This window comes from Anabrus simplex, chromosome 1 (assembly GCF_040414725.1).
Source record: "Anabrus simplex isolate iqAnaSimp1 chromosome 1, ASM4041472v1, whole genome shotgun sequence".
Taxonomy (NCBI): Eukaryota; Metazoa; Arthropoda; class Insecta; order Orthoptera; family Tettigoniidae; genus Anabrus; species Anabrus simplex.
Window position 1 is genome coordinate 285,159,201 of NC_090265.1, and position 27,467 is coordinate 285,186,667.

General features: G+C 39.1%; 1 protein-coding gene across 2 annotated transcripts in view; it reads right to left on the bottom strand.

Annotated features, from left to right (window-relative positions):
* Positions 1-27,467, bottom strand: part of hfp (Poly(U)-binding-splicing factor hfp) — a 579,337-nt gene that overhangs the window by 328,476 nt on the left and 223,394 nt on the right. For both annotated transcript variants that reach the window (XM_067159786.2, XM_067159787.2), the window contains exon 4: positions 23,662-23,822. In XM_067159786.2, the coding sequence (XP_067015887.1) occupies positions 23,662-23,822 (161 nt within the window). The remainder of the gene's footprint in view (positions 1-23,661; positions 23,823-27,467) is intronic.

Sequence of the window (27,467 nt, forward strand, 5' to 3'; positions counted from 1 at the left end):
TTTGATTTTTTAAATTTACTTTTCAAACTTGACCTAATTTTTACTTATACAGTGCATTTTTATTACAGGTATGATGCCTTTGTGAGAATATTCACTTCATTCTGAACAAAAAACTAAAGTCGTATGTAATTCTTGATAGCAGTTTTTGAGAATGACGAATTTTTACTAAATTATGCAAACGCAGGTTAAATACACAATGACCCCTATTGAGCACTTGTGGTCAGGAAAGCACTCCCCAGGAAATCCTCTTCCATACATCATGCACACTGTTCTTGTTCTCCTCTTCCCTACCCCAGTTTTGCTTCTGGTGCTGCAAACATACCTTTCCTTTTCCTTCTCAGACAGCTTCCAAAGACATCTCTCACCATTTCCTCCAACTCCAGCTCCATCTCTTGAAGATGGTGCACCACTAGAGATTTTTTCTGTGTTGCAGCCACTCATCACCTAAAGAATTAATAATGCATACGGCAAGATCCAAACACGGCATTGGCGTAGTACTGGTAGGAAGCTTTTCTTTATAAATTATGTAAGAGTTCAGAAACATTCTTGAAAATATGTCTAAGCATACTTTCTTCCAGAACTTGTCGGGGCGCCTCTCATCCAAGTAAGCATACAGCATCATGTCTGATGTATCTATTTCCCCCATGTTGTTATTGTAAGAGTCAATGACTAGGTTTGGTTACATTACGAACATCACGACGATGGACACACAGCTTGAATCTCCGGCTTTCCTGTGTGTTGATACTAGTAAAACAGGAAAACGCTGTAATTTTTTCTCTCTACAAGCAGCTCGCAGAACTGGGCCTTGCCGAAAGTACTTTATTTCTCCTACCTGGAACTTCCTTGAGAAGGACTGTGGTAGAAATTTTCTACTGTGACGAATGGTTCCTGTTACATAAGTCTGTAATTTGTATAGTTGCTTTGCCAAGGTTATGGACATAATTATCTAAAAGTACATGGTAGTCTTTGTATAAATAATTTACCATTTTCAATAATTTCATAATAACGTTATGAGCTGGCCCATGCTTCTGAACATCTGCCTTGTCGCTGGGAGTGTGCTTTGTATCAAGATATATAAAAAAATAGCCAAACTGAATCGCATAGCATCCTAAATTTTACGCCCCAGCAATAGTGGTGTTATTTGGTAAATAATGCATGAGCCGAGTGTGATATATTATGCCTACAAACTCTCATCAACAATGAGTTGCTGATGGGAATATAATGTAGACTAAATACATTTTTAGCATTGTCTATCAGGGGTTGAATATTTGAGCATATGTCATAGCCAGGTTGTCCAGGAGTGGGGTGATCTTTAAATGTCAACAAGATGAAAAATTTTTATGATCAATTTGAAGTGATTTCTGGGGATCATCATATGAAACCATGGCAATAGCTGTATGATGCAATCGTGGGTCATCTGATAAGACCCGTGCTTAGCAGCCAGGCAATAAATCATTACATTTCACTGAGAGTAACATTTTTCCAATCTTTAGCTTTATAAGAAGATTTGTATGGCTCTGGAGAAAATTATTTGCATATCTATTGGTACATACATACATTATCATTATAGACTGTTACGCCTTTCAGCATTCAGTCTGCAAGCCTCTGAGAATTTACTAAACGTCGCCGCAATCCTCGATTTGCAACTGGTGTTGTGGCCTCATTTAGTTCTATACCTCTTATGTTTAAATCGTTAGAAACCGAGTCTAACCATCGTCGTCTTGATCTCCCTCTACTTCTCTTACCCTCCATAACAGAGTCCATTATTCTCCTAAGTAACCTATCCTCCTACATTCGCCTCACATGACCCCATCGCCGAAGCCAGTTTATGCGTACAGCTTCATCATTCGAGTTCATTCCTACATTAGCCTTTATCTCCTCATTACGTGTACCCTCCTGTCATTGTTCCCACCTGTTTGTACCAACAATCATTCTTGCTACTTTCATATCTGTTACTTCTAACATATGAATAAGATATCCTGAGTCCACCCAGCTTTCGCTCCCATAAAGCAAAGTTGGTCTGAAAACAGACCGATGAAAAGATAGTTTTGTCTGGAAGCTGACTTCCTTCCTACAGAATACTGCTGATCACAACTGCGAGCTCACATTAGCTTTACTACACCTTGATTCAATATCACTTACTGTATTACCATCTGGGAGAACACACAACCTAAATACTTGAACTTATGACCTGTTCTAGCTTTGTACCACCAATCTGACATTCAATTCTGTTGAATTTCTTACCTACTGACATCAATTTAGTCTTCGAGAGGCTAATTTTCATACCATACTCATTGCACCTATTTTCAAGTTCCAAGATATTACACTGCAGGCTTTCGGTACAATCTGCTATTAAGACCAAGTCGTCAGCATAGGCCAAACTGCTTACTACATTTCCACCTAACTGAATCCCTCCCTGCCATTTTATACCTTTCAGCAGATGATCCATGTAAACTACGAACAGCAAAGGTGAAAGATTACAGCCTTGTCCAACTCCTGTAAGTACCCTGAACCAAGAACTCATTCTACCATCAATTCTCACTGAAGCCCAATTGTCAACATAAATACCTTTGATTGATTTTAATAATCTACCTTTAATTCCATAGTCCCCCAGTACGGCGAACATCTTTCCCCTCGGTACCCTGTCATATGCTTCCTCTAGATCTACAAAACATAAACACAACTGCCTATTCCTCTCGTAGCATTTTTCAATTACCTGGCGCATACTGAAAATCTGATCCTGACAGCCTCTCTGTGGTCTGAAACCACACTGGTTTTCATCCAACTTCCTCTCAACGACTGATCGCACCCTCCCTTCCAAGATGCCAGTGAATATTTTGCCTGGTATACTAATCAATGAGATACCTCGATAGTTGTTGCAATCCTTCCTGTTCCCTTGCTTATAGATAGGTGCAATTACTGCTTTTGTCCAATCTGAAGATACCTTACCAACACTCCACGCTAATTTTACTACTCTTTGAAGCCATACTCATACTATACTCATTGCACCTATTTTCAAGTTCCAAGATATTAAACTGCAGGCTTTTGGCACAATCTGCCATTAAGACCAAGTCGTCAGCATAGGCCAAACTGCTTACTACATTTCCACCTAATTGAATCCCTCCCTGCCATTTTATACCTTTATACCTTTATACCCCACTATACTTCACCATTTCAGGTCTAATTTCATCTATTCCTGCTGCCTTATGACAATGGAGTTTATTTACCATTCTTTCCACTTCCTCAAGCATAATTTCAGCAACATAATTTTCCTCCTCACCCATGAGCTTGGCTGTTTGAAACACCACCAGGATGATTTCCTTTTACATTGAGAAGATGTTCAAAATATTCCTCTCCAGCGATTCCCTGGGATCTATGAGTTCACCTGAATTACTCGAAACACTGTTCATTTCCTTTTCCCTCCTTTCCTAAGATTCTTTATTACTGTCCAGAAAGGTTTCCCTGCTGCTTGACCTAGCCTTTCCAGGTTATTACCAAAATCTTCCCAGGACTTCTTTTTGGATTCAACAACTATTTGTTTCGCTCTGTTTCTTTCATCTACGTACAAATCCCTGTCTGCCTTGGCCCTTGTTTGGAGCCATTTCTGATGAGCCTTCTTTTTACGTTTACAAGCTGCTCTCACTTCATCATTCCACCAAGATGTTCGCCTTTTCCCATCTTTACACACAGTTGTTTCTAGGCATTCCCTTGCTGTTTCTACAACAGCATCCCTGTATGCCACCCATTCACTTTCTATATCCTGAACCTGCTTACTGTCTACTGTTTGAAACTTCTCACTAATCATATCCATGTACTTCTGTCTAATTTCCTCGCCCTGGAGATTTTCTACCCTTATTCGTTCGCAGACAGATTTCACTTTCTCTACCCTGGGCCTAGAGATACTTAGTTCACTACAGATCAGATAGTGGTCTGTATCATTGAAAAATCCGCCAAAAACTCGTACATTCCTAACAGATTTCCTGAATTCAAGATGTGTTAAGATATAGTCTGTTATGGATCTGTTATCCCTAGCCTCCTATGTGTAGCGGTGAATAGCTGTATGCTTGAAGAATGTATTCTTAACAGCACAGAAGTCCAGCAAGCGCTTCCCATTCCCATTAGCTTCCAAATCTTCCCCACATTTACCAATCACCCTTTCGTATCATTCAGTTCTATTCCCAACTCTCGCATTGAAATCGCCCATTAGCACTATTCTATCCTTGCTGTTGACCCTGACCACGATGTCACCCAATGCTTCATAAAACTTGTCAACTTCATCCTCATCTGCACCCTAACATGGTGAATACACGGACACAATTCTTGTCCTAATTCTCCCACTGACAAATCTACCCACATCATTCGCTCATTTACGTGCGTAACAGAAAATATGTTGCGTACAATGGTATTCCTTATAAAGAGCCCTACCCCAGATTCTGCCCTTCCCTTTCTAACACCCGTCAAGTACACTTTATAATCTCCTATCTCTTTCTCATTATCTCCCCTTACCCGAATATCACTTACTCCTAGCACATCCAGATGCATCCTCTCTGCTGACTCGGCCAGTTCTACCTTCTTTCTTCCATAAGGCCCATTAATATTGATAGCTCCCAATCGAATTCCATTTCGTTCGCCAAGTTGTTTCCAAGGCGTCCCTCGCCTGTCAAATGGGAGTGGGACTCCATTACTCCCATAGGTCCGAGGCTTGCTTAAAGTGTTCTGAACTTGGTAAATTCATGAAGCAGGATGCTGCCCTACTTGCACATAGTCCAAGTGAGGATCTCTCCTCTAACGGGTTATGGACCACCGGTGAATTGTATAGTCCTAGCCGCCTGAGCACAAGGAGGGCTACAACTCACAATATGTCCAAGATGCCCACTCCCATTCCATAGCAACTGGTATCCCGACTCTCAGGACCACTTACTAGACCACTCAGCCGTTGCCCATGGTTCTCGATCTAGGACATGACTACAGTAACCCACAAACATGAATCTATTGGTTTTAACTACAAATGATTTCAGAAGGGAGATGGTAATAAACAAGTAGAAATAAGCCAATGGTGCAGAATTTTAAGGGGGAATGTGTTTTGGTCCTTGAAGTTCTTGATAACCAAAGCCGGTATTAGACGGATTACCTGTGTCATCTGTAACTACCTCCCTATCACCGTTCGAACTATCAACAGAATCTGAGGAAACATCTGTCAGTTCGTATTCACTACAAGAGCTACTTGGAATCATTCCTACCTGGGTCAGAGATACATTTGTCACATGGCTTCGCTTAGGCAGCGGACTTACAGAATTATCACTGTTGTCAGAAGATGCGAAATTGTCGCCGTCATCAGATGATAAATCACTCTCTAATGAATCACTAAATGTTAAAACATTGCGTATTCATCCTCTTTCATATATTTAGCTATCTTTACACTATCGGAGATAAATCAACGTATAAACAAGGGAGATAACAAGAAAGTGATACGAAGCGGTAGAGCGCTGGGCTACCATGAGCGAAACTTGCAATGTGACGAAAGAAAGCTTTTATAAAAATTCACCTATATCAATATTGCACGTTATGGCAGCTTGCTTGGCCGATAGATTGGCCGCCTGGCACTATAAGAGTTAAAAGCTTTAGGTAATGTTTTTCAAGATGAACCCTTGTCAGCAAAAATCGATGCACATTTCACATGTAACTTGCAACCATGTCTCTGGCTATTAATTTCTAATAAATGTTGCAACAATACAGTTCCATTAGTTTTAAAAACTTCTCTCCCACACGAAGCTATTCAAAGTAACACTCTTCACACTTTTGGAACACATCCTATTCCCTGAAACGAGAACTCTACACTGACTGTCTGTCTTACAAGTTCGAAAGACCGCTGTAATCTCATGTAAAATTTGCTGTTAACATACGCACTATTGAAGAGGCAAAATAGGCTTAATGAGACTATCACCTCCAGTTCCCTGCTGTCCTTAATGATTGGGGAATTCCTGTCTTGAAATAGAAAACAGAGACAAGGGTGCACTGAAGAAACAGGGAAGCCAACGGCCAGGATCAAAACTGTGGACAGGAAACATCTCGGTAGTAGAATATACTACCAAATACAGGAAATGAGTACTTCTGAATAAATATGTCAGAACATGTTATTAACTACAAAAATTGCAAAAATATGTAAATTTTAAAAAATTACTTAGTAAAATTTAAAATATTTAAACACACAATTATGCGAGCCTTAGACAAGGCAAAAATCAATTAACTAACAATACTCTCAAGTAATGGAAATAACTAAACCAGTGGTTAGACCTACACTAGACCTTCATACCTAATATCGTCTGTGTTGGAAAAGAACAAGAGTTGACCAAGGGAGGTTGGATAGGATTGGTAAAAGTGAGGAGCCTGGAACAAGTAAGTGGAAGCAATGCCATGACTCAGGTAACGGCCTCGTGATCGCCAACCCACACTCCAAGTCTCTAGGGCAGGGCCTCTCAGGGTGCATGCACTGTGCAAAAGAAGACTTCGCTTGGTTGACCAGAGTGCAGACCCGCACTCCTCGATTTGGAGCAATAGCGCTGTCTCTCTTTTTCCCCACGCCTGTCTCGCTCACTCCCCGTTTTCTCTTCCTCACTTGCTCCGTAGCGCTCCAAATCCAAGCCAAGTTGCACCGAGTAGCCCAGAGACGAAGCGTTGGTCAGGTCCGAGCCGAGCGGGACCGATGCACTGTGCACAGGAACTCTACGCCGCTGTCTGCACGCGTAAGATTTTGGGCGTTTGAGAGGCCCTGCTCTAGGGACATGCAGAGGATACCGTGAGTATTTTTCTACTGCCCCCACCCACAGGGTGTACATCTAAACAAAAGTAATGGAGAGAATTTAAAAAAAAAAAAAAAAAACTCAGGTGATGCAGGTAATATTAGGTTAGGAAATGAGGTCCTAAAGGAAGTAAGGTCATAAAAGAAGTAGATGAATATTGGTACTTGGGTGATGTAATAACTAATGATGGCAGAAGTAAGGACGACATAAAATGCAGGCTAACACAAGCAAGGAAGGCCTTTCTTAAGAAATTTGTTCACTTCAAACACTGATATAGGAATTATGATGTTTTTTAAGACTATCATCTGGCGCATAGCATTATATGGAAGTGAAATATGGACATTAACTAGCTCAAAAGTAAAAGAATAAGAGCTTTTGTAATGTGGTGTTACAGAAGAATGCTGAAGGTGAGGATAGATATGATGAATCAAATAGGTGAGAGTAGAACAATTTGGCAAAATATAACATCAGAGAGAATGGATAGACACATCTTAGGATTCCTAGGGCCAAATACATAGACAGCACTTGTACATAAGTGGATCACTTAAGTAATAAGGGATCACTTATAGTAAGTATTCATTTATACGAGTTTACATTTCATAGACAGCACTTAGAGAGCAAACTCACTGATACAGTAAGTACTCACTGGAGATGTGGCAATGCCGTATATTATGCCCATGCTTCATAATTTGTATAGTTCTGGCTACCAAAGAGTGGGATGATCTATTGTGTTTCGTTTATCTAAGGACATTGCGCAGGATTTGTTGCCATTTTTATGGTTAAAAGATCGTCTATATTATATTTGGTCAACGCAGTTTCTCAGCAGAATATGAATGACGTGGGAAAAACTTGTGGACAATGCAAATTACTAAAGTGTTCAGTCTAATTTTCTTCTTAATATGTTTATAGCTATCCAGGTACTCGAACCTAAACAAATATCCATCCAAATGTAGAATATATTGACAAATATATCCGTAGCCCTTACTTTGTAGTAGGCTTAATTACTTCCTCAATAAAATGTAAATAGTATGTTTTGATGTGCGGTGCCATAATTTCATAAACTTCTGATATAATCCAGCAAACGATTGGTTGACTAACCTGATGTAATTAGCAAAAACCAACAGTAAAATTAATGGTAGTAGTGCAACACGTTCATTTTTCTTATAACTCAGTATTGTCTAAACTATTCTATAGGCCTATAATCTTGATAACTTAACTTGTAACACGTTTCCAATTAATTACGCAAAATATTGATGGTGGTGATAATAACAACAATAACATGAAATTAAGAGGTGGCATAAAATCGCAAAACAATATCTTTCCACTCGATTTCCACTTGAAAAATCAAATGTCGAGCCATTTCGACAAATGCCTGTGCAGAAAGGTAGCTGCATGTGTCCTGAACTCTCTCATCACACTTCATAACATCAACGAGTAATCTTTCTCCCAGCACAGCTAGATTATCTGGAGAGTATGTACCCTAACTCTCGCTGCGCACCAGTCCAGCTGTCATGGCATGAACAAGTAGAACGTCCCAATTACGGAGGGATAAAAGTACGCATATCCCCGATAGAAACATTAGGACACGGTACTAAATAGTGACAGTGGTTTATAAGACATTTCTGAGTTTAGTGCTGGTGAATCAAACATTGACAATCCTCAAATGATGAAAGTGATACGGATACAAACGTTGATGCAAGTGCAATGCTATGGCAGAATGTTTCGAATGACAACGGCGGACCAACTGAATATCCTTCCTCCAAACAAACAGTGTTTCGGGACGTCTATCTACCAACTGATGCAAGATCATTGAAATATTTTAGCTTGTTTTTTAACAAAAATATTTTTGAGGGTATATCCAATGAAACTTATAAATATGCTGAGGAGAAAATTTGCAAACTGATGCCAGTCTACATGGAGGAAATCGACAAAAGTGACATTTACTGAAATTTTAGTGTTTATTGGTGTTATTCTCAACATGGGACTTCTCAGTTTACCGAATTTCAAGACTACTTCTCCCAGCAATGGGTAACACAAGTGCCATTTTTTCACAATGTTTTTACATGAGATAGATTTACGCAGATTTTCTGGATGTTGCAGGTGGGTCTCAAATAATCCTGCTCTGCACCCTGGTGTTTGTTTCAAAAGATGGTGTCCACAGTAATGTTCTCTCAATTTTCCCTGACCTACAAGAAAAATTTCACTGACTCATGAAAACTGAGTGACAAGTTAATTCGCTGAACAGCATGTTTTACAAGAAACACAAAAGGAAATTCCAGCCTTCGCCATTCCCATAGCTGGCCTAATTCCTTCTCAACTTCCTTTTTTCCAATTATTTATGGAGGAACAATTACACTGATGGCACTTCATATATAAACAAATTGCATAAAGGTAACATGTAGGCCTAACATATACCTTTATCTTATCAATTCCAAGAAACAACGTACAACTAGCTTATTATAAGAGTAATTCAAATACTAAGATAAAATCATTTTACCAGAGCAATCCAATACTATTCCATGTGTATTTAGATTCTAATGTAGGTGAATATGAATAATTCCAATTAGTCTACGTCTATATACAAAACAGTTTTCAAATTTGAAAAAAAAAAATCAGTCAGGAAAGATAGGAATGAAAAAGAGAAGTTTGCACTTATCAAAAAAATTACTGTTTTCGTTTTGTTTCCTGGAACTATTTTCTTCTTTTCAATTTCAGCATCTTGCTTTTCTCTTTCAATTTTGATCTTTTTTGGTTTTTCCCCAAAATCTATCAACTATAATTCAATTTTCCTTATTGCTTTACAATTTTTATTTTCTAGGTATGACTGATAACTTCCTCTTGAAGCTCGGATCGCAGTCAGCAGACTTCTATTGATCCCTCGAACCACCAACGTGTTTCACACTCTCAAAAATTATTCTCTGGGACACAAGTGGTTCTTCTACAAGAAATAGACTTATTAATGTTGACAGAAAAGCCTGTCCGAACAAATGCATTTACCATGGGAGAAAATAAAAAAAAATTTCATTACAGACCAGAGATCTTCATATTTCTCATCATCTCCTGTGAGACTGTAGTAAAATTCATCCAATCCCAAGTCATCCGTTTTAGAAATGAAGTCATTATTTGCCGATTCCTGCATTACTCTGAGCTTCCTCAGCTAGCAGACAGAACTCTCGTTTGGCCTTTTCAGCACTGTTATCACATATTCTTGTATGGCTGTGCAAGTTTTCAAGAAAGATATCAATCCTTTTCATAACCAACCTGGATTTGATCAATATCATTTTAGGGTCTGTGATTTTAGAGGTTTTTCTAACATGGTGATCAAGACATTTTTGAACTCATTCATGAAAGTAACTTTTTCCTTTTCAGAAGATAACCAATATCCACTTTTTCTACTGAAAGATTGGTGCTATCTTGTAAGTCTAACTTTATTAGTAGTTGCTTCAGCTATATTTTCAGACTTCTGAGGAAAGGTTCAACATCTAAGAAAATATGGTTATAAGCACTTGATTTTGCCTTAAGTAGTAGTGGATTCATCATAACTTCTCTAAGGTATTGAAGGTTTCTGTTGTCATTTTCTTCAGTGTACTCTGTCACAAATTTGTCAGTGTAATCGTATATTTTAAACCATCTTATTGCAGTGAACTTGTGAGGAATTGCAGTGCTTGTTACGTCTGTATATTTAGCATGTCAAGCAGGGCTATCTTTAAAAAGATTTTACAGAGACCTGAAAAAAATGAAGGTCCCAGTCAATTTTGGAGATCCCAGTTTCATGGCTCCATTCACTATATGCAAACTGCATATGCCAATATCAAGAAGATATTTGCCCTCTGCAAATGATATCCAAGTTTTTTAATAAAATTTGGCCCAACCACTGAGACTTGCAAAATATATCCAAATGGTAAGTAGAATCCATGTATAAACCCATCTAATAAGAGATCTGCAGTTAAATACACTATTCGAGTAACTTCTTGCAACTTTTTTGAAAATTTACTGTACATCCCAAAAACCTTTCACACAAGTCCATTTGTCCTCTTTGGACAAATCTGTGTAACTATTCATCAAAGCAAAGAACGTAGTCAGAGCACTGTTTTAAGTCATTTTGCACACTTTCTTTAAAATATGGGGCTAATCCATTATTTATAACATAGGAAGCCTTATTCTTGCCTATAGTAAAGTTTTGAGCAATTTTAATGTCTGGGAACATTGTTTTGAATGCTGTGGAGGTTTCATCACGAGCTGAGAGACATCTTCCCAGTGACAACCTGGAGAGCCCATCCATATGGCTTCAGCCGATGTATCATCTTCATTCACACTGAAAGTCTTTAAACTCGTCTGACTTGTTCCTGGCACTGCTAATTCCTTTGTAGCTGTGAATGTAGTATATAGTACTTGTGTATCTTCAAGTGGAGATGGAATAGAGGTTTCCTTTGCAAGGAAAGAAATCGTTGGTTGAGAAGACTTAGCTTTCATGTATTTTATATGAATAGGTCCTTTAGCATGAGAAGTGACTGCTTGTTTACACATATTACAAAGTTTGAACGATTTACAACACACTTTACAATATGCTGATGTTGCATCATTTACCAACATGTCCAACCACTCAGTTCGGGAAACACTTTACTGTCTAGCCAAAGTTTATTAAATATAAACACTGCTTGTTAGCCACTGTCATGAGCATCAAGAAAGCATTTTCAAACTCAAATAAAAATAAGATAAAAATGGTTGAAACAAATAGCTCATGGCCGCAAAAAAATGAAATGCTACAATAGCCTGGGTTACAGCTTACTAAAGCCCAAAAATATCCACTCAAATCCATCATTGGGGAAGATTTCCCTGACTTTCCAGATTTTTTGTCTATTTCCCTGACTTTACTGACCAAAATGTTTTCCCTGACTTCCCCCGACTTTCCAGAATGTGGACACTATGCAAAAGGTTCCACACACTGCAAAACTATAAAACTCAGCAAGACACAACTTTTCTTACACAAATGAACGCAAGTAGGCTGAAAATAAAATTTCTCAACCAGCAAGTGGAAAGGGCTAACAGTGAGATAGTGAGTCCTCTAGATGTTATGTTCACTCTCTCAATCAATCAAAGGAACAAGAATATTCTTAACTGTCATTGTACTAAGACAAAACCTTCTTTAAATTGTTGGTCACATAACATTTCGACAGGATTTTCCATCTCTACTGTGTGCACAGAAAGCATTCTGTGAATGAAATCCGACATATTCAGCAAAATCATTATCCTCCACCTTGCTGCAACATAAGTGAGTCACTTAAGTGTGTGTAAGAGGTCCACTTATAGCAATAAGTGGGACACTTAAGTAGGTAATATGAAATCAAACCTGGTTTATAAGGAGCACTTATGTATAAGTGCTGTCTATAAATTCGGTCACAAGTTACTTTTTGAGAGAAGTGCAGACAGTAAGAATGATACGGGTAGATCCAGTCATGAATATGACGAACAGATTAGAGTAGACTTACGATTTAGTAGAAATTGTAAGGTTAGCAAAGAGGTTAGCAAAGAATAGGGTATCACATAGACAACAGCTATTATAGACTGATGACCCAAGCAACAACTGTTATAGCATCACAGCAAGACAGATTGGTGGAATTGGTGGATTTTCATGAAAAGTGGTATTTAAGTTGAGGTTAAGGATCATAGCTATCATCTGTTCGGCATAACAGGCCTTGTGAGGGGGCCTTAGCATAAAACTAGACGCATTGCTTGTACAATTGGTTTTACAGGAAAACTGCTCATGACACACACACACACACACAAAAAAAAAAAAAAAAAGAGAATATTATTTAGGCTATGAACTTTTTGTTGAATACACCTTGCTGTTAAAGTGAAAAATAAAGGAAATAACTTTTACTGGCCAAGCCCAACGACCAATAAATTACTTTATGCAGAGTTATGGAAATCATCTTGGCTAAAGGTTTAAAGCTTTGTAGATGTGTCAGTAGTCTTTTTTTCTTTTAAAGTTCGATTATATACTAGAAGGAAGAGATGGGATCAAGAGCAGCAATATTGAAGGGGGAAAAAAAAAAAAGATGAAACTGCGAAAGCCCACAGAGGACCAGGAAGTGAATGTCCATGATAACCTGCTAACAGCCACATAAACACCTACATGCCTACTGTGGCAAAGAAATAGAACACACCTTGCCACATCTGCAGTGGGTCCACTGGAAAATTTATTTCCAACAAAGGGCCATTTATATTGGAAATATGAATTTACTCATTCAGGACAAATACTGAAGGTTCCCTATGGGAATCAATATCTACATCAACTGATGGTCAAGCCTAGCATCAATTTTTGTGAGAGAGACCACGTCTCTTATAGTGCATTGGCACTGCCTGTGGCTCCAAGTAGCCCGCACAGTGGGCTCCGCTACGTGCACTAGCCATGCGTCTTGATGGTGGGTGTGCTGGTTACCAGCTGATGAGCCCAAATTGGTGCACTGTGGCGAAACACTGGCAACCAAGATCGACCATTTATATCGGAAATGTGTACTGAACACGACCTAATAGGTTGGAGGTTTATTTCCATTACAATGGGTCCATGAAAATTAAATATTTACTTGGCACACAATGGACGAATTGCACGCACTCTAAAGTTCGATGGCAGTAGTACCTTAAATCCTTTCCAAGAGAACAAATATGACCTAGGCCACCACAGCTCAGTTGGTAGAGCAACCAACACAAAATTGTGAGGCTGTGGGTTTGGATCGTAATTATGTCTGGTTGGCCATTTTTGTTCTGTACGTAACATCTCTTCAAAATTACCATACTTACGGAACATGGTATAATAGGCTGAATGATTATTTCCAGTACAACAGCAAGTGCATAAAACAATTAACTTTTTTTTTTTATTCAAACCATATTTTCCTCCATAAAATTTCCTACAAAAGTACATATTCTATTCTGTTTAACTAAATTCAAAATTTAGAAACAGCATGCTTTATTCTCCCATGGGAAAAGCATTGGCCATAAGAACTCACTGGTCCCTTCGTGATGTGAAAAAGAAAACAAAGAAGTGACATGTAGCATGCATGTTTGGAAAGCCTTTTTAGACTCACATGGTTACTTAAAAATAAATACAGCAGAACCCCAATTATCACAGGTAATGTGGACCAGGGCCACCTTGAATAAGAGAAATCTTTCAGATTATATGGATGGTCAAACCAGCAATAGAATTCATATAATAGGCACAAATGTCATTATACACTGGCAGACAAAAAAAGTGGATCGCTTTGTAAAACAATCTTGATAAACTTAACCTCTTAACATACCAATATTTACAAAATTGTGATTTTATTTTACCTTATTTTTTATTGTTAAAATGGGCTATTTATTGAAAACTAATGACAGTGGTAACAATAAAAAAACATTTTTCGAACTTAACATGAAATATAAGCCACCGAAAAGTTCCTGCTTTAAAATCCCGAGTATACTCGTGATATTTTTTACGGGTTCTAAAATAAATAACACAGCATTAAACAGATGGCAAGTAATACAACATGACACTCAATACTGTTCAAATGTTAGTGGCTGTGTGAAATGCCCTAAAACAAGGATCAACACACAATGCTACATCGCTGGAAAGCCGCGAAAACGAACTGCTCGAGTCACCGACATCCACTACGGTCGAGTCAGAGACATCTGTTGGCAAAAATAGGACCCTAAAGTAATAATTTCATAAACATCTGGCGGAAATATTGATAACCAACAAGAAACGAGTATATTCAGGCTTTTAAATTGAGTACCGACTAATGAGCGACATTCCCGAGTATACTCGGGATTTTATTTTATATAAATATATAAAACCCCCGAGTATACTCGGGCTTTCATGTTAAGAGGTTAATCATAATAGGTATTTTCTTTGATCGTGTATTGACTTGTCTAAATCTATTAAAGAAACCATTTAAGATAGTTTATGTTGGGTTCACCATGTCAATACACTTCTAATGATGGAAAATGATTTATTCTATCATACATGTTTCAGTAACAATATGCATTCCCTTCATGAAGTCAAATCTATATTTAAAAAAATGAATCACTAAATGTGTTGCTAAGCGCAAAACTCAGGAACGGCTAGACCAATTGGGCTAATTTTTTTTCTTCAAATATTCGTCGAAGTCCGAGTAAGGTTTTTACGAAGAGAAAAATTGGAAAAAAATGCCTGGAAAAACGTAAAAGCCTCATTTCTCTTTTTCCATTCAAACTGTTCGTCTCTCTTTCCTTCTCCCACATTTGCACTTAGCGCTGTCCTCCTCTAATCCAGCGCATTTGCCAAATGTCCGTAAATCTATGTTATCGGTTAAATTGGGTGAATATCGGATTATGTACAAAATTTCAAGCCGCATGTGATGCCGTTAACAAAAAAAGGTTTACAAAGTAATTGAGTGTGAAAATGTTAATTTAATGGAATGTTACCTCAAATGCAAAATCTTCACTGCATAGAACTTATGTCATTACTCCTACTTCATATTCACTATATTTGTAATTTTTTCACTGATGGTAAAGGAACATTTCAGCTCGACGTAGATAAGTTTGTTTTTAAATTTAAATGATAAGAACATGCACTATATGTGTTTCTTTTCAGTCATGTTCAGAGATTTTTATGTGCAGGCACAAAAAAGTCAGTCGCTGTCCAACTTCTTTGCTATTGAATTTGCATGGGGGTTCAAAGCGAGGAAAATGGTCTTCAGATATGGAAATTATTTTTAAAGCAAACCCCAAGTTCCTATCTCGCTTAGTTCTCAGTTTGTGACAGGAAGAATGTTTCCTTGAGTTTTGGTTTCGCGCGGGCTGGATGGCTGTCTGGCTGTCTCGACTGCCGGTACGGATCTCCCAAAGATATGCTCTCCAGACAGTCGCATGCAGTGTCGTGTTTTGCTATAGTTGGAGACCTTTGTCTACCCTGATTGTTTTTAAATCTTCGCTTCTCAACAAACAAGTTCATTGATTTCTTTGGTTGATTGGTTTATTTTGAGAGTGCTTCCATCTACAGTATACTCATTTCAAGACTCATGCTGCCTATAAGACGCGGGCGGAGAAACTTCGGTCGAAGAACTCAAAATGCTACAAGCCAAGCTAATTTTCAGTCTGATCGGACTGCACAACAACGTGAAGAGCGAAATGAAACTGAAAGGATTCAACTATCACAAATCCGTGCAGCGCGTCGTTCAGCTAATAATCTTGCAAGTTTGAATCAAGCTGCTTTCAGTTACGATGTTTCAATTGACTACAGTGCCTACCAATGCGTTGCTATTGGATCTATGCACTCAGTTATCCAAAATTCTAAGGCATTGAAATACAAAAATGAAGCCACTAGATTGTGTTGCGCAAATGGCAAAGTGAAATTAGCGCCACTGATTCCACCACCAGATCCATTGTACTCATTGGTTTCAGGAACAGGAACAGATTCTGTACATTTCCTTACAAATATCCAAAAATATAACAACTGGTTTCAAATAATTTCATTTGGGGCAACAAATGTACTGCGGGACAAATTCATGCCAACTTTCAAGGTAACATATAACATTGCTTTGTTTTAACATGTAACAAACAGACTTATTGCTTTGTTTATTTTATTTTATAGTTTTTGTGACAAAAATAGTAAACCTGTCCTTAATTTACAGAATTTTGAACTTGCTGGATTTGCCAAGATTGCCGCCTCATATTCTTCAATTAAAGGTCGGATCAATGGTCATGAAAATGAAAACCTACAACCTGTTTACCAGTCATTGACTGGGTCAGGGATGTAATGAATGAAACATATATAGGCTGTTATGACAAAGGGGTCACCACTCCCAAGGTGATTTATTAATGAGTGATAAATGCTATGAAATGACAATGGAGAGTGCTGCTGGAATGAAAGATGACAGGGAAAACCAGAGTACCCGGAGAAAAACGTGTCCCGCCTCCGCTTTGTCCCCTCACATGGAGTGACCGGGATTTGAACCACGGTATCCAGTGGTGAGAGGCTGACGCGCTGCCGCCTGAGCCACGGAGGCTCTATCAATGGTCATAATGTTACAAAATAACAACCTACCGCGTCTTTGTAATGGCACACGGCTAGCGGTGAAAACATTACTGAACAACGTGATCGAAGCAACAATTCTAACGGGGAAGTAGAAAGGAGAAGACGTTTTGATACCATGCATCCCTATGATTCCGACTGACATACCGTTTGAATTTCCACGACTGCAGTTTCCAGTGCGGGTCGCTTTTGCTATGACCATACATAAATCCCAGGGGCATTCATTGAGTGTTTGCAGCATTAATCTTGAAAAGCCATGTTTCTCGCATGGAAAATTGTATGTTGCCTGTTTCCGTGTTGGAAAACCATCAACTTTGTTTGTTTACTCGCCAGGTAATCAAACAAAAAATATCGTGTACCTTAAAGCTTTACAATGAAAAATATCTTCATAGTGTTCATTGGAATCAGTGTTTTCTATGATAGTTATTCCCTACGAAGAAAGAGGAGTAAGTTTTGCCACATTATCTCCATGTCATCAACTTATCAAATTACTTGATTTGCAACGGGGGATAATTATGGCTCTGTGAGGGATTTGAAGACCTGTTGAACAGTTCCCATCTACGTTACAGTCAATCGGGGTTATTTCTGGGTAGTGATATGCTGTGACCTATTTGAACATTTTCCTATTCACAATCAAGATATTAATATTGCAGGTAATGGAAACACGTTTTTTCAGTAGTTTGTTACTAACTTTTGGTAGCAGTAGAAAATTAACTCATTTGATGTTGATGATTCCTCATTTGCATTATTTCGATTTTTGCATGCTGTACAGTTTGAATTTCAGTTTGTTCCATTGCCATTTATACTTGACAGAACGACGTCTGTCGGGTCAGCTAGTCAAGGAATAAAAAACACTATCTTTTGTTTAGACAAATTAAGAACACTGCGATCAGAACGAATGAAAAATTACTGGGCAGATAAGAAGAATCGAATAGTACAAGGAAGGGGAGATAAACTACTCATTTAATCTTCACCGTCCATCAGTTAATGGAAAAATATTACAAACACAACAGAGATTTGTTAGCCTTTCTGGATATCAAGAAAGCATTTGATGCTCTGAACAGAGAGAAAGTGTGGGAAACACTGAAGAAAATTGGAATAGAGGATGACATGATACACAGCATCACGAATTTGTATGAAGATACCTGCAGTAAAGCCAAAACACCTGCAGGAATGACAAACCTTTCATGTAAAATCTGGGTTAAGACAGGGTGGAGTTTTGTCTCCTTTTCTTATCACTGTGATGAACGAGATTCAGAGAAAAGTTCACCAAATCATTGGAGGTAAGAAAAGGAAAGTTTTCTTGTTCGTTGACGATATATGCTTGTGGGGAGACTCTAAATAAGACCTTCAAGAACAAAAAGACCTGGACAGAAGCTGCTAAAGAATATCAACTCGTCTTCAGCCAATAGAAAAGCGAGGTTATGGTCATGACAGTGGGAGACATTAAAATGAAAGGGAAACAGCTACAGATAAACCATCAATTCAAATATCTTGGAAGTATTATCCCTGATACTGGGTCTATAGACAAGGAAAATTCCCCACAGAATTCTGACAGGTAGCAACTTCTACAAAACAGTTAAAGACATAATATGGAACAAGAAAATACCAACAAAATGTAACAGTCATATATGAAAGCTATTACGTACCAATTCTGACTTATGGTTGCGAAACATGGACCATGAGAAAGATGTAAGTAAAATCAAGGCAGCAGAAATGAGATTTGTCCGTAGCATGATTGGTAAAACACGGAGGGACAGCCCGTAATGATGAAACCCGCAAGCAGGCTCGAGTTGTAAGACTGCATGACAGAACAATGCGCAGCAACTGAGATGGTATGCACATACGTGACGCATGGGAGATAACAGATTACCAAAACAAATGTATGATCCAAAACTTGAAGACAAAAGAACAAGAGGGCGACCAAGACTCTAATACAAGGACATGATGAAGATTGACACTGAACAGTGAGTACATAGCTTGGAAAGCATCGAAGGAGAGAAGTTCAGAGACCGGAACTGGTGGAGAAGCCTCGTACGCTGACCCATCGCTTAAGATGGAACGACGTGGGATATGTATGTATATATGTATGTATGTATGTATGTATGTATGTATGTATGAGGATTGGGGCAAAAGTCTTGGCAACTATTTTTTTTCTTGTAGATATGTGAACGGATCACAAATGTATACAGTGGAACTCTCTTAAGAAGTTTTTCAAGGGACTGCAAAAAAAAAATTCTTATGCAGGAAACTACTTAAAAGGTATGATGCCCAAAAACTTATTCTGAACTTTGAAATACATGTGAAACACACAGCCAACAGATTTTCTTGTTTGTGAACAATATCGAAATAAGCCGATATATAAGAGCTGCTAACAAAAAGCCACAATATAAAAATTCAATTATCATGACAATATTTTTAGAGATAAAGTAAAATAATTAAACATATCGTACTATAAATATATTTGATAAGAGCAGGGAACATATTATATAAAAACGTTGCAAGGTTTGCTTATTTTAGCAGGCAGAACCATTTCCTTCCACGCTTCCCTTTCCTCCGCACTTACACTCTCTGCTTCGCCACAAATTGTTTTGTAAACGACGCTGGCTTGATTTTTAAAGCGGTCCAGCCACCCGTTCTACGCGGTAAAACGTACCCTTAATTTGCCTGCGGCTTTCTCCTGCACAATAGTCCCACTGAAACATATGTTTAAACTTCGCTGCTGTTTAAACCATATTAGCAGAGCTTGTTCTATTTCATCGTACTTTTCAGATTTAACTTCCTTACAGTTTGCAGAAGTATTCCCTGCAGAAGCAAAGAGCCCTTCTTTCTTCGCTATAATGCCATTCAAAGTAGATGGCCCGGCGACATCCCCAGCTCCTTTGCCAAAGCAACACGCACGGGAAAGTGTAGACTCCACTTTCCTTATAATCTCCCCTTTGTCTTTTATTGTTAGTGCCTTTCGCTTGATCTCTTTCCTCTGAGTTCCGCTAATTTTCACTTAAAACGTTTGTACGTTGATATTACAAGTACAATTAACTTCACCGACTCCTATTCATACTATCTACGATGCTACACTTTGCTTGGCAATCGGCAGCTTAGGCTTACAAGACGCAAAGACAAGATGTGTACTACAGTTTGTTAGCATGTGCTTTCTATCTTCCTCACACCCCCGACACCTGCTTCAAGGATAACGGCATCAAATGGGAAATCTGGCAACTTATTCTTAGAGAGATTCTTAGAACCTAGGCCTAAATCGCCCGTGCATTCCAACTGGTTGTCACGACGATGGGCGTAGTTTCTGGCTGTTTCTCAAGTGGAAAATTCTAAATTCCCATGGAGGGAATTTGATATTTTTCACCAATAGAGCATGTCAAAAACATATCAGATGTAAGTCTTTTGGCCTGAAAAGATTTACATCTGATGTGTTTCATAAGTACTGCATGGCCAAGCCAGTATTGAGTTTATTTTCCTGCTTCAATCCTCTTCATGCTCTACGTAATGAAGAAAAGAAACACAGGTTCGAAGTTGCAGAAATGAGTGCATGGTCACGTATCTGGGGTATTACGTGGAAGTGATAAAGGCGCAGTAGCAACGCTAGCACATCTAACCATACACGGTTTCTTTCCCCGCGAGAATTTTCTTTCATGCCTCATCATCCTTGTGCTATGTTCTAATAATGCGATGTAATAATTACGAGTGACACGATAATACAATGTTTAGCTCGTATAAAGGTAAAATTAAAAATTTTCAATTTTATGCGAACACATGGTATTGCAATGCCTCTGTGTGCCTCCCACCAACACCCAGTTGGCTATCAAAATTCGTTCAACTTCGTAAACGATCGGGATCTTTCAGCCGGCTGTTTGGCGGCACGTGTATCAGCTGGCAAGTCGGCTGTTTCCTGCATTGAGTCGGGAAGTTGTTTTTGTTCGCCTCACTAATAATGGACACGGAAAATCTTATCAGTTTAGTTCAAAAACGTAATTTCCTCTACGGCAAGACCCATAAGTATTATCGCAACAACAACGTAAGAGAGAATGCCTGGAAGGAAATAACCAAGGGAATGAAAAATCAAACAGGTTAGAATATTCCATTTTGTGGCAGATTAACACTATCGTTGCGGACAAATACACTTTACGGTTTTCAATTAATGTTTAGGCCACCTCGATTAATGACTTCATCCTGTCACGGCCCGCAAATTACTGCATTAAAGTTTTATCAAACCATCCAATGCATGCTTTATGTTTCCCACGTAGAATCCCGTTCGATTCTATACCGCTAGATGGAACGGAGGAGTGGAAATTTCGACTGATGGGTTCGATTCGATTCCACAAGGTGAGAGTGAGCATCTAGTGTCCGTGTTGTCATAGCGTGACGTCGTATGGCTTAGGCAAGCCCGCACAGCAAAGGGAATGTGCCGCACAGGTTCCGTGACACCAGAGACACACCGCGAGCGTGCGAACGGTCTAACACAGGGTGCAACTTGCGCGGAGACTGGAGGGTTCTAACCATGGGCTGCTTTGAGCGGACGTTTTCTATCTCAAGGGGCTCTAAAATCTGAACTGTTTAACCGGGAAATATATTTACAACAGAACACTTTAAAGGGGAAAAATATACATATATCTTAATGCAACTGATCAAGGGACCAAGAATATCACACTTCTTAGGCGGGAAAACTTCTTATGCGGGACCTTCCTAACCGAGTTTCACTGTATGTGTCTTGTGGAAGTTCTGCAGGCATAGTGTGTATGCAGAACAACACATGGCTCTGTGATAGCTGGTAGTAGCGCAGCAAGGGCTGTGAAATCAATCAGTTGGTGAATGACATGCGAGATGGAAGCAACCCGTGTTGAGCAGCGCACTTACATCAAAATAGCCATTCTCCGAGGGAGAAATGTGATGGAATGTCACAGTGAATTAGTGGAAGCCCTTGGGAATAATGCCCTACCATACCATACAGTAGCACGGTGGTGTTCGGGAGAAACGTCAGGATCTTGTGGACAGTGCAATAATCCTGCATAACAATGCAAAACCACATATAGCAGAGTGTGCGGGGCAGCTACTGCGATGTTGGGGATGGGAAGTATTGGAGCACCCACCATCCTCACCCGAAATTTCGCCCTGTGACTTCGATCTCATTCGAAAGATTAAGGAACCACTCACGTGGTAGGCGGTTTGCAACATGAGAGGACATTGCTAATGCTGTGCACCAACAGGTGACCTAATTCACATATGGTGTGGCAATGCTGAGGTAGATGGTATTCACCACCTCCCACATTGTTGGCAGCGTGTGGTGTCAGTAGCAGGGGACTACTTTGAGGGTATTTAGGCCCAGGTTTGTCATGTCAACTTTATGTGTACTGTGTTGTCATTCTTTTGCACCGGAAAGGCTATATTTCCCGGTATACTACCGTAATAAATGAGTGTGTTACAATATTTCAGTGCTATTCATTGTCCACACATGTCCAGACTTGTCCTTTCGTCTGTATATGCCCCGTTTTCCAAGCGGGCTAGTATCTTCAAGAAAAGAAAAAAAAATAGTTGCCGCGACTTTTGTCCCAACCCTTGTATGTATGTATGTATGTATGTATGTATGTATGTATGTATGTATAGGAACAGAGCCAAAGCAGGGCTAAAGAAAAATACAGTTTTTGCTTTTAAATTAAAGTGATCCATTTCTTTGTCCGCCAGTGTACATAATACATATTATTAAGTACTTTTATAATTAAAAACTGCAGGAATTGTTACTCTCAAAGTAGACTACGTATATCGAAGTTATAATCAAATGAAGCAACATAATGAAAACTAAATCACTTTCTAACATTTTACACCTCAAGCTTGCTTGTTTTTTCTACCACAATAATATACATGCGCAGCGCAGAATTCATGATAAAGCTTTTAAAAATTACTGCATCAAGAATTAAGGTTGTTTTATACTTACAGATTTGCCTCAGATAATAAAGCACCTCTGATAATTGGATTTCGGATAATCAGGGTTCTACTCTACAATACACATAGATGTACAGTACAAGTTAAATAAATGGTTGTTTTTTTTTTTAGTTTTAACAAGCAAAACAGGCTCTTTTAGGTCCTAAGCTACAAATGAGACCTTTTAGGTCCAATTCAATATTTTTGAACTGTTAACTTTTTGGACAAAATGAAAAAGAAGTGACATTTTGAGGGTAATAAGATAGCAAGATTACAATCCAGGAGTAACTTATAACTGGTAGAATTAGTTAGGATTTTTGCAAATATCTTTCTCCTACCCTTCATAAGCAAGAAAAGAGAGACATTCAACTTTCAGCGACTTAACTAACTCGTGTTCTTATAGTAAGACAAAAACCACAGTAGCTGATTATATGAAGTATGGTGCAAATGCAAAGTTAAAAACATAATACTGTTCTGTATTCAACTGAGAATCACAATACGAAAAAGAGGGTATAGAGGTTCCACCTTTTCAATGCACTGTTATTAAGGTGTACCAATTAAAAACTCTGTGAATAATGTCTTATTTTTGTTATGTCTGTTTATAATTGTTTATGATTTAGTCCTTTTGCCCTGTTCCCTTAATCGGCTGATGACACTTTAAATGTGTCGAAATTGGCCCCAAAGTTTACAAAGTTAACATGTTGTAACTTAATATTGGTACAACTTAATAACAGTGTACTGGAAAGGTAGAACCTCCATACCTTCTTTTTAGCATTGCCATTCTTCATATCAAAACATAGCTCCTATTACAGAAAGTAACTTTATACTACTTACAAAAGTCACCTGGTAGCTATTTTAAATATGGTGATGAATACTTACCAGTTGTTGATGAGCAAGGGTTTGTTTCATCAACACCATTTTGATGCTCTGCTCCATTGCATACTTCTTAGCCCTGGTCACAGCATCTTGTTGCTCTGAGGAGAGTTTTGGAAGACCAGCACCCAACAATCCAGGTATTGTCGTGTTCCGTGCACCAGGACCTGCAACGTTAAACCATTCGTGTTAATAGCAGACACATAATGGTAAAAGAAGGATTTCAAATTAGAAAAGTAACTGGTATGAACATTACTAGTGAATATTTTCACAGGACAGTAAGTACAACTTAAGCATGAGTATTTTAAAAATCTTTTATTAAGAAATTTGCAATTTTTGAACACTTTGAACCTTAGACTATGAAACAGTATTTTTCTTCCTTTCTTCCCAGAACCACTTTATTCGTTGGCTGATGGGCCTAACTCTGTATCACTCACTTACACTGATGCTGAACTTGAAAAATCGAAACATTTGCAGAAGCGAACTGTAATTTTCAGTCTGTAGGTTCCATGTTGTCTCTTCCATCTAGCCTGTGGTATTTTGAATGATATGTACTCAAAAATCCTCTTGGTTAACCTGTTGTTCATTCTGTGAAAGTGTCCACAAAAAGTAGTTTTAAATTTTTTTTTTTTTTTTCCCCCTGGTAAATGTCTTGATTTTTCCCATTCGTCTAAATATTGGGTGGTGTGAATAAAAATGAGCACGCACTCTTTACTAACAAATTTAGAACAGGCACTCGCAATGAGGTGAATAAAAACCGCCTGTCAGAAGCAGTCACTCACATCAGACCTGTGACCTTGAGCACACACTCCAGTCGCTCGAGTATCAGAGTGGGCGCTCCAGATTTCTGGTGAATAAAGATAAAGCAGGCACTCTTTCCGGTAAGAGCCTGCTCATGTTTCCTTGAGCTAACTCAGTAGGTGACTCCAAATGATAGTGTCAAGTTCAATGGCATGGTAGAGGTAATGGTGGAGGTTAATCGGAAAAGAAAATTATATAAACTTTGCAGAGAATCATCTCAACTTGATTACAGAGTGTTATAAAGGTCCAGTAAGGTGCGTGCTGAATAGCCTCCGTGGCTCAGATAGCAGTGCGCCAGTCTTTCACCTTTGGGTTCCGTGGTTCAAATCTCGGTCACTCCATGTAGGATTTGTGCTGGACAAAGCGGAGGCGGGGCATGTTTTTCTCCGGGTACTCCAGTTTTTCCTGTCATCTTTCATTCCAGCAGCACTCTCCAACATCATTTCATTTCATCTATCAGTCTTTAATCATTGCCCCAGAGGAGTGGACAGGCCTCAGCAGCCGGCACAATTCCTATCCTTGCCGCAAGATGGGGCTTCATTCATTCCATCCTTGACCCGGTCAGATGACTGGAAACAGGCTGTGGATTTTCAAGGAGCATACTGAATGGTTAGCGGAGCATTTCCTTGGCCAATCCTAAGAAAAAAGAGGTGGTGCCCTAACAAATGAAGGAAAAATGTATATCTTCTTGCGTTATGTTGGTGACCCTGGTTTTCAAAGTGGAGTTGGTGAAGACATCCCGGAGAACTGTGTCAAAAACATTTTCTCAGGTTTTGACATGAACAGAAATGAAAGCAGATAACATTCCAACAAATGTTGCTTAGATGCAGGAAGCAGGGCTAAGTGGCAAGAACGTTTGAGCTTCCCATATGCTGACGGAACTGTAGACTGTACTCGTGTACAAATTCAGAAGCCACACGTTCATGGGAATGACTACATTTACAGAAAAAAACGTCCCTAGCATCAATGTACAGACCACATGCAATGGAAAGGAAGAATTCAACCAGTGTAGATGTATCACGGCAAACTCCGATGTTTGCAGAGTTATGACACCTCTGTAGGAAGTCGAAGGGATGACTACTTCTGCAATCTTAAAACTTGCTTACGTCACGCCGACACAGATAGGTCTTATGGCGGCGATGGAATAGAAATGGCGTAGGAGTAGGAAGGGAACGGTCGTGGCCTTAAGGTACAACCCCAGCATTTGCCTAGTGTGAAAATGGGAAACGACGGAAAACGATCTTCAAGGCTACTGACAGTGGTGATTGAACCCACTATCTCCCGGATGCAAGCTCACAGCTGTGCGCCCTTAACCGCGCGGCCACCTCATCCGGTCCTGCAGATCTGACTCCTTAAAAATTTAATTCCATTGTCAATATATTATTTTCATCATAATTAATGTTTGTTATTTACATTATAGGCCTACCATTTTCCTCAATTTATTAATGTTGTAATATTCAGGCTATGATTTCCTACCTTTCAGACGGCCGATGGTAGGGTTATTCTCACTCTGCATCAGATTCATCAGCCGCTTCTCCCATTTTAACGATATGAATCTGATTCCCGTACGCTTCAATTTTACTTTATATTTCAGTCTTGTTTACATGTTTTGTAATATTTCATCAGCAGTTGTTGGACGGAAATTCTTCTTTACCTTCTACCGCTTTTCCCACCTCTGTGGGGTCCTGGGTGCGAATTGTGTCGCACCTGTGGATTTGGCCCTGTATTACGGCCGGATGCTCTTCCTGGCGCCGACCCTAGATTGAGGGATGTAATCAGCTAATCACTATTGCATGTTTCTGTGATGGTTTGTAGCGTAGTGTGTTGTACGAATGTGAAGAGAAAAGTGTTGGGACAAACACAAACACCCGGGCCTGAAGAATCAATCAGAGGCGATTAAATTCCCCGAGCCAGCCGGGACCCTCTGAACCGAAGGCCTCAATGCTGACTATTCAGCCAATTAGAGAGTTGTTGGACGGAAATGTTTAAGTTAAATTTGGCGAGTGCTCCACACTGAACTGCATTTATTACACCTGTTTTCTTGTGCTTCTTATCCGGTAACTGTGACTTTGAAAACATAATAGTATGTTCCTTTAAAATGGAGATAAAAGCGGACTGGAATTACACGCTGTCGTCTGCCACGTTAAGCATTGAACTATCCGGAAGTCATCGAAGTGTTATCACAGTCTATAGATGGGCTGGTGTAAGGTTGCACATGACAGCTGCGCAGTGTTGGTCACACTGCAATGGCGCACGAAGCGATGCTGCTGCCACAACAACAGCTCATTGCACGACACGTGAGTTTTAAAAAACATGGGAGAAATGCTTTTAATGTCGTCGCAATGATACACAACACAAATACAAATGAAATCGGCCGACAAAATCAAACTTTTAACACACCGATTAAGTTCACAATAAAATACTTCACCACACAAAATAATACGAGATAAATATACTACGGAGATCTTATTATCGTGAAGTTAGAAAATACGGAAGAAATCGGCCGACAATAACCTCATTTCAAATACACCAATAACTGTTAGAATAATATACACCGGTGCTAACACAAAAGATTTCAAGTAAAATACAGCAGTAGAACCTCGATAATTCGAAATCGGTTAATTCAAAATCCCACGTAATTCGAAGAAGCTCTCGTTCCCGAAAACATGAGATACAGTTCTGCATGTTATTTAAATTGTTTAATTCGAAATACGGATAATTCGTAATTCGAATTACAGTGTCGGCCCCATTACCGATATTCAGACTTTTAATTCGAAACTGCCTTTACATTTTAAAACAATAGTATGTTACAGAGTAATTTCAACTCGAAATTTATCCGCGTCATAATAGAACGCGTGTTTCGGAACGTGGAGGGGTAGCTTTCCGCACTTACACTCACTTCGGTGGGTCTACAGCGCGCTTCATGATTGCCAAGTTGAATGAAATCGGAATTCTTTTGTATTCAACCTTTTAAGGAACGCCGTAACATCACGCAACATGCAGTGTGCGGG